This window comes from Oryza sativa, chromosome 2 (assembly GCF_034140825.1).
Source record: "Oryza sativa Japonica Group chromosome 2, ASM3414082v1".
Taxonomy (NCBI): Eukaryota; Viridiplantae; Streptophyta; class Magnoliopsida; order Poales; family Poaceae; genus Oryza; species Oryza sativa.
The window spans coordinates 17,788,248-17,797,258 of NC_089036.1; the positions used below are offsets into that span (position 1 = coordinate 17,788,248).

A 9,011-nucleotide genomic window follows, 5' to 3' on the forward strand; every position below is an offset into this window, starting at 1 on the left:
TAAATTTATTTATGGAATATAGAAGTCTGTTTAATGAGACTTCTAATAACAAATGTCTTATAAATTTGTTAGTAAAATAAATAGTCAAACATGTGTAAAAAAAATCAATAGTGTCATCAATTAAAAATTGAAGAGCTTATGTAGCGGAAAGATGCAATGCGCGGTATCATCAGAACCTAACTTATCTTTAACAGACATGATTTTTATATAACATCCAAGGCATCATGTGAGATAAATAACATTAAATCTAAGTATGAAAGAGTGATGTTTGCATTGAAAAAGTAGTGTCTAATACTAGTTTTTTTTTCTTAATGATATAGAGTTTATGGAAACTATGTGTAGTGTCTTGGGTTGGGACTGGCCTTATGCCATCCCAATGCAGCATTGCACCCACACCACCCCAAACGGCAGTTATAGACGCGAAACACCGTGATGTTCAACAGTCACCACCCCGGTTAGCTACTTTGCTTCACTTACAAAAAGGACACCCATTATGGTTCTGGGTATCGAAGTCTCTGGGCAAAATGTGAGAACACCTGTGGACTCAGGGAACCAAAGGCTCTTGGACAAAAAGTGAGGCGCCTTGGACAAAACGTGTAGGAGAGGACCAGAGCGCCTTGCCCACCTTGCGAACACCCATGCTGTTCACCTAGCCTCTGTGCTTGCAGATGCCTTCAAGGACGCCAGAGCTTCCCTGCATGTTTCAAGAACTATGAGAGAAGATGCGATAATTTACGATGGTTTTGTCCATCGATAGATGCAGCAGGCAGAACTTTTGTTCCATTATTTAAAAACGAACTATGAGAAAACAAGTTCGATAGCTTCATAACTCGTAATTCCTCTAGCACGGGTGAATGCACTATGCCAATACCTTGATGAGAAATGCAATGCACACCTCCTCTTTAGTTTACAATTTACGTTAGGAAATTCATTGGCGGGAAGATTCCATACTCCCTTGTAACTATTGTGCCTAGTGGACAGTGCTGATCAAAGAGCAAGTTTTGGTACAGTAAGATATGGATGGCATCACCGCTAAAGCAAAAGTCCTGACAAACTCCCAAAAACAGAACGGAATTTAAATAATATTCATACCCCACAAGTTTTCAAGGCATAAGTTTATGCTAAACCTAACTACAACATAGGAAAGAAGCCATAGGCCCTGTTCTTTTCAGCTACTTCACCGAACTATTGCCATGGATACTTGCTCCACACCTCTAAAGATTCATTTTCTACGAAAAAAAAGAACTTTTTTCTACCGCAATACCGCATTGCTTCGACCATTAGTTCCAAACTAGTTTTTGTTAAAGTTTATTTCTCAAAATATTTACAATTAATCCAATAATGAAGTAGATAATCAACAGCATTAATCCACCAAATAATCTGTTTCAAACACCAAATAATCTGTTTCAAACAGAGCCGTGGTGTGGCCGAAATAGACAGAAAGGATACCGTAATGCATCCTCCATCTCAGAGTTCCCTGGATCCAACTTCAATCCATCGTAAAGTGTTTCGCAAGCACTCTCGTAGTCCTGATGATACAATGCCAAGTAAATAAGCAAATAATAATTTTCAGCACAAAACCAAAACATAGATAATTGCATCATCTATTAACCTTCAGTAGCATCAGAGCAGCACCCTGTCGGTAGTAGGCCTTTGGCCAGTCAGGCCGCAATTTCCTGCATTCATAAGCATCCAACAAAGCCTTGCCTCCATTACCCATGTGATGCCAGCAAAGGCTTCTATTTGAGAACAAGGTTGCATCATCAGGGTAAAGGTCCAGTGCCTACATTGAATAAGGAAAAGCATGAGTTAGCAGATTTACTGAGAACATAAGAACAGTTAACGAATCTGCAAACACCTAGAAACAAGAAACTTGCACATTGCCACACTACTATCACACTAGTATACAGAAACTGGTTGAGCAAACTAGACAACAAAACTAGAAAATATGAGAGATTCTTGAAAATAAAAGTAAGGTAATGTAACATTTATAATATATATATGGAATTTTAAATCATACCAGTTTTGGATTAAAAAAAATCATGTTCACTAGTTCTTAGTCCGTGAAAATATGGGGATTTAAAGCTTTCTCTAGAAGTTCAATGTAGTTTCTCTATGTTTCAGTCACAACTCACAAGCCAAGCAACTCCACAAAAGCTCTACTGTAGTTTGTTTCATGGCATAGGAGTGACAGCAAGAGCACTGAGAAAGTGAGTCTCCTAGAACAATTGCGCTACTCTCATCACGCACATATTCTCTCTTTCCGTTATGATAAACAGGTATACCTCAACAGAGCCTATGTGAAAATAGTATAAAATATCAATGGTTTCTACGCGAGGAAATGCACCACATAACTGAATGAGGAAATAATATATCTAGGACATTGGCACTCTATAGGTATGGTCCAAAGCCCCAAGTTTTTGGTAATACCCCTTGTAGCAACATTGCCAAATCATTGGTTTGGCTGTTCCGGGAACACAAAAAATAGCTCCTATGTACATTGAGTTAGATTTTTTTTATTTTTTTACCCAGCGGCAGTAAATTTTGTACACTGAGATTTTTTTTTTCTAAAAGAATACTTTAGATTAACTTGTTTGCATGCTGAGAATAAGCAAAGCCAGGTCATAATCTCTGTACAATGTATGAAAGTACAAGTTCAAAATAGAGTTGAACAAAATGAGGAAACTTGGTGTTCTGAAGTACCTTACTGTAGAATCCTGTTGCAGAAAGATAATCCTTTTTCTCGACCGCCTTATTCCCCAATGACTTTAACTCTGTTGCTTTCCTTTTACTGACAGGCTCACCCTAAACCATCAATATATCAACATATAAGTGCTATGCAGGAAAAGTCATAACAATAAGCAACCATCTAAATTCATGCATTGGAAATTCAGGAAAATTGGATTTAATTATGTAACATCTTCAGCCATCATTTACATGATTCCACATTTCCACATGCCTATGTTTCAATGAGAAAATCTCCTAATTTCCATGCCCAGTCCTGTAAGAATGACAACTTGCTGCCTAAGTTTTCACTTGTGATGATAATCCTACAGGAACTACTGGTATCGGTATAACACATCCTACGCAGACCTCACCAGCCATACTCTGACACTTGTAATGGGAAGAAAGATGAGCCTTCATCATTAACTAATGACACAGTTTCCTCCTACATTTTATCTCCTACACATCTAGAGCACTTCAAGTCTTCAACGCATCCCTTAACTTCTAATCTTAAGACAGTTCTCAATCATTGGTAACCAACTCTTGTGCAGAATTGGGAAAATGAACCGATGTGGTACTCCTTAATGATGTATTCAAATTAACTAATGCAAGCTTATCTTTCAGTCAGAATGGGTTGTTCCCAAAGTAATTAACAAGCACAACATGTAGATATATAAAAAAACGCTATATGGCACTTGTTTGGAGCAGCAATGGTTAACCATTAATGCAACATGATACTTATTCACACATTCACATTTCAAGTGTTAGGAAGATAGGATCATTAGATATGAAAATTTTTTATACAATTGTTTTAAATTATTTTAACAAATTTCAGCCCATATGCCCCCTCCTGTCAAAGCAAGTATCACTGTAGAATGTGTGCAATCAAACCATCTTTAACCAAACATACCCTCTAGAATATTAAATAAAAGTTTTCACTTTCCATGGTCTAAAATGAAAGGTGTTGAGTACAGTTAATTTTCTTATATTACACTAGCAGTCTAGCACAATCGATAAAAGATATTATTTTGCAAGACAAACTCAGTGACATTGTTCTCTAGTGTTCCATTTACATATTTTGAGCATGTCACCGTCCCAAACTTTCAAAACATTTGAGGACAAAGGGAGTAGAATAAAAGGACAAAAAACTTGTCATCAAAATTGCATCTTGTTAACTTCTCAGTAGATCATGCACAGATGACTTCATGCACTGAGAAAGACGGTAATCATGAGCTGATTTTCTTTATTTTTAAATCATTGTAATATACAAAAAATCATGATGAAGCTTAACAAATATGGAGTATATAAGAAAATATTTCTTATTTTTGATGGTTCTCCATCTCTCTGCCTCTCAAAATAGAAATTGTCTCTCATATGTTTCCTATACCAAGCTGGATAATTTGTGTCAACCAAAATGACAAAGTCATAACTATACAACATTCTTGAAAATAATAGTTTGCAAGCATATAAACTATATATAATATGCGAAGACCATTCCCAAATATGTACCAGCTTAGGCATTTAGAGCATTAATCATAGTAATGGAGCAACTGAGAAACTTTGAATAGGAAGAAAAGAAGTAGCATGCAGTTATTAGCCACAAACATATCCGTAACCTTGAAAAAGTACAGTGTTAAGTTACCAACAGAATTCTAATCTATGTTAAAAAAAACTGCAATGATTAAAGTGCATCCTTGTAGTGCGATGAGGTAAATCTTACATTATCAGAAATGTTACGGTTGGCACCAGTCTCTTCCATTGAGTAATTGCACTCATTTGAGCCACCCTTTGCAGCAGTTGAGATGCAGTCTCCACTGACAACAGCACCAGCCTATCATACAAAAATAAGTGTTACCATCTGTCCCGAAGATGACTTGGCAACATTTCATAATTTTTATAAGTTTCATAAACGGATTAACAACTTTATGTCACTAGCTCTGTGTTGTGAACTGACTATTGAGCTCCTGTTCTTTTTATCCTACATGTGGCAGTCAACTTGATCATAAGTTGGGCTTTCTAAAATTTTTATACCATAAGTAGATCACGGGCTACAAAAAAATGTGTAGTCGGTGTACTTTTAACAAGCCATATACAGAAGAAAAATGCTGAACTTACTAAATGGAGTGTGGAGAAAATGTCAAAACTCATAACAAAGCAAACAGCCCAAATATATTGTAAGGATTGAAAAATCAAATAAAGGTACAGTACCTCAATCAGGAGGTTTACACATTTCAATTCACCAGCAGTTATAGCAGTAGCTAGAGGTGTCAGATGACCATCTACCATCTTGTTAAACTGGTGACAGACATTAGGCATATGTTCAAATAATGATACTTGAGGGAAAGAAGACAAGCAATAAACGGAAAGATAAAACGTATAGGACTGTAATGCTGCATCAAACATGCAGTGAAAGTGAATAGCTTCTATTGCATTACAAAAGGAAATAAGCTCATTGCAACATACAGTTACAGAATATATTGAGGGTAGGCATTGTTTTGTTCAAATCTTAACAAGTATATTTTATTCAATTCAAGGTGGAGGTTAAAAGGAGCAAAATATGATTGCCCAAGTAGTCAACTATCATGGCAAATAAGTTGTTAATTGCCCAAGAACTTACTGATGACACAAAAATCAGAACTTCTGGAATCTGAACTCCTGAAGTGACAACACACGTACAGAGGTATTCTGGAACTCCATTAGAAAACTAGTATAATGGCATTTCCATCCTAACAACAAAATTTTTTTCTTATGCGCTAAAAATGACAGCACAAATCTAGATGTAGCTTGCTTTTGTGGAGAAAACGATCAGGTGAATGAATTATCAATATTTGTTACAGAGATATGGTCCATTCTATTAATACATAGAGGGACTGGCGAGTCTGTCTGCTTTCCTTACCTGACTTAAGAACACAATTAAACAAGCAAAACATAGAAAATTGAAAATCTTTCATAGAACAACTCTTGACTTGGCAACTCATGCATGATATCCTCCATCGTAATCTTCATGCTTGGAACCTATATACTATACTTCTCTCACACCTATCTGTTGCCAACAGGCATGAGTTATGAAATGCCAATACCATGTTGTAGCAAGACGATCCAACAAGACTCAACAGTGAAAGGCAGCACAGCGTAGGATGAGTGAGATGGTTATGTGAGGATGGTGCACAGCAATCCATAAGTATCAAGTAACCCAACTACAATCAATAAAATGGAACATGCATGCCAACAACATGCCAACAAGGAGCTGATAAAACAAGTTGGCGCAGAAAGCAACCAATTGAACACATGTGTTCACTTGTCCAAAGGACAAGTTAAGGCGCAAATGGCATGCTGTAAAACTTACATCTGCATTGTGGTCCAATAAAATCTTCATAGCACCATCTTTCCCTTTACTAGCAGCAACATGAAGTGGTGTGCCACGGTTTGCGACTGTGTCCACACAAGCTCCTTTTGCAAGCAATAGCTGTACTGTTCCACAATCTCCTGAAAACAAACAAGAAAAGCCACTTGTTACAAAGTTTTTTTTCCCTTTTTTTTTGGGCGGGGGGGGGGGGGGGGGGGGGGGCGTGGAAGGCTATAACATCTATTTAACATATTCCCACACTCCACACAAGTTCCAGGTAAGTAGAAAATATTCCATAAGACGAAGATCTACAGTTGGTTGGAGAAATTCGAAAACACAAAATACTCAAGGTGATGTGAAGGCACACATTTCAAGGGCTATTAGCAGGGTTTACCAAACTGTTTTGGGTGGGGTTATCGCCACCCCATGGTTTGGCGGTTATCGCGATAACCGTGCGGTTGCCGCAAGGTATACCGTGGTTTCAAAAATTGAGAAGGTTACCGCACATGATAACCGTGATAACTGCCCGATAACCGCACGGTTTTGTAAACCCTGGCTATTAGAAAGCCATAAAAATACAGAAAGGAAGTTAGATAGCAAATGCATGCTTACAGTTCTTATCCATAGGGCAAACAATGAAATTTGTGTCCAAAAGAACTTTTAGAGGATACATTTAATACATACTGGCACGTTTTAGGCAGTTCCAATGATAATTACAACATGACTTATCAGATTTGAATAAAATTCACTATGTTATGAACTGAGGTCTGAGGAAATAAATGTGAACAAATGCAAACAGATCCCTACGACAACAAACAACAACATAATCTACTATAAGTATATAAAAAGACAAGTTTTAAAAGCAAAACCAGCAGATGAAAATCAAAGAAAAGTGTTTATAGAGGGGCACCTAAATGAGTGGCGTAATGTAGAGGGGTGCGCCCATCATGGCTGGCTTTGTTTACGTCGGCACCATGATCAAGAAGATACTTGACAGTGCTTAAATGTTTACAAAGTGTTGCAATAATCAGAGCAGTTCTACCTGTCAAGCACACAGAAAAGCTTATTGAAGCAAAGTAACTCTGTATTACATTAAAAGAAACAATATCAGTTTTTATTTTCTTTGAAATATATCGCCATAAAAAGTTATAATGGTAACACCATTTTCTGAGAGCATGGCATCTAAAAGTTGCTCCTCAAGATAATAAAGTATGAGAAAAATAAAATTTTAGGTATCATAGGAAGTAGAAATGTCTGACTGAGTGCACGAGATAACATTGGGCAGCCTAGTTATTATGGAACATATTGAGTATTATAACCATGGGAACATAACAGAATATGGAAATGAACCCATTCATTTTGCAAGTTAGGTGAAAATTGATGCCTATTAAACATTGCTTCACAGTGCCATGCATAATCTTATCAAACACAAGACAATTTGAGTACAACCTACCATGAAGTTATCATTGAGACACATTGATCAACAAAACAAGCTACTCAACAAGCTAGTGCCCCGCACCAATGTTTTTTTAGAAAAAAAAGGCACATTGTAGATTGTTTAAAAATGGTGTTTTTTTTTATAACGCTGAAAAGGATTAATAAGAACTTAAGAGTACGTGCACGTGATCATTCATAACGGTGCAAAAAGGAGGGGTTTTGTATCGGGCGAGAGAATGAGAGATGGACCTTCCTGGTCAGCGTCATCCACGTCCAGCCGCAGCTCCTCGACGAGGTAGCGGCACACCTCCAGCCTCCCTTTGCCGGCGGCGAGGTGCAGCGCCCCCATCCCGCCCATCGGCGCACCTCTCACCCTGGCCGCCTGCACCGCCTCCCCGATTCGACCCCTCCCATCATCCAGCAACGTCGCCATCCCTGCAACGGCTCGGAATCCCCCCACCCCCCACCAAAAAAAAAAAAATCAGCACACCCACCCAAGCACCCAAAATTGAAACGCCCGCCTTCGCGACCGAAACCAAGGAAGGATGAGCAGAAGCCGCGTTAGTGAATTACCCCTGACGATGTAGAGGTCCCCGTTGTGAGCCGCGTCGAAGAGCAACTTCTCCACCATTCCGTCGGCTGCACGGGGGAGCGAGGAGCAGATCGAGTTAGTCGAGTTAGTCGAGTCACGGGGAGAAGTATAGTGTGTCATCAGTTCACTGTTCACTCGCTTAGCTGGAAATTGCTGCGGGTACTCGTATGCTCAGTTGCTCACGCATGGATGATGGATCGGACTCATCGATGGGCCGACCTGTTTGTTTTCGACGAATGGATTAATTCGTACTATGTTTTTCGAATTTCTAAACGACATAATCTTTAAATTAATTGTCGTTCTTGTCCAAAGTCGATACATCTTTGAAAACCCATATCATTTAACAACATGTGTATCATGTATTAGGAAAGTATTTTACACGGTGAATCTAAATATATAAATCTTACAACGTTTAACTATTTGATATTTTTCCCATCGTCACATCGGTTTTTCCGTCCGTCGCTCGCGATGGCCACCATGTAAGGCTTTCGGAAGATTTTCGTTCGTCGTCATCCGCATCCGACTCCTCCTGCGCGCGTGGAAGGACTCCACCCTCTCCTGGAAGGACTCAGAATCTCCCCCCAAGAAAAATTAAGTGGATACCGGAATAAAAACACCAAATCAATCAAATTCCTAAGCAATTGGGGCTTAGACTTACCGAATCGGGGTCCTACTCGTTGTCTTGGCAGCATCAGATCATCAGAGCCTGCCGCGCATAGCATCAGTCCCGTATTAGCTCATCTCTACCTCCCGGACGGGGCTCGCCCCTGGCTTTGTTGGCTGCACAAGAGCGAGGCTCGCCACCACCGTGGCTTCTGCTGCACAGAGGAGAAGAACCGGCAGGGAGCGCCATGCCGGCCTAAGCTCACCGCACGCCATAACCGCCGCCGCTGCCATCACCTTGGCGTCGCC

General features: G+C 39.3%; 1 protein-coding gene across 1 annotated transcript; it reads right to left on the reverse strand.

Moving 5' to 3' along the window:
* Window positions 1–227: 227 nt before the first annotated feature.
* On the reverse strand, window positions 228–8,177 carry LOC9271584 (uncharacterized). The gene is made up of 10 exons (XM_015768408.3): window positions 8,081–8,177; window positions 7,757–7,942; window positions 6,981–7,112; window positions 6,071–6,210; window positions 4,933–5,019; window positions 4,445–4,555; window positions 2,704–2,805; window positions 1,613–1,783; window positions 1,450–1,529; window positions 228–694 (listed from the first exon to the last, which is right to left on the reverse strand). The coding sequence occupies exons 1-10, from the start codon at window positions 8,136–8,138 to the stop codon at window positions 646–648; spliced, it is 1,116 nt and encodes a 371-aa protein (XP_015623894.3). The 5' UTR covers window positions 8,139–8,177; the 3' UTR covers window positions 228–645.
* Window positions 8,178–9,011: the final 834 nt, after the last annotated feature.

What these genes read in the sequence shown, in the direction of transcription:
- LOC9271584 (XM_015768408.3), bottom strand. Translation starts at nt 8,138, where the DNA reads ATGGTGGAGAAGTTGCTCTTCGACGCGGCTCACAACGGGGACCTCTAC. An exon ending in GTGTAAACCTCCTGATTGAG is followed by an intron (nt 4,556 to 4,932) that starts GTACTGTACCTT and finishes TTTGTATGATAG; the next exon opens with GCTGGTGCTGTTGTCAGTGG. An exon ending in CAACAGGATTCTACAGTAAG is followed by an intron (nt 1,784 to 2,703) that starts GTACTTCAGAAC and finishes TATTCAATGTAG; the next exon opens with GCACTGGACCTTTACCCTGA.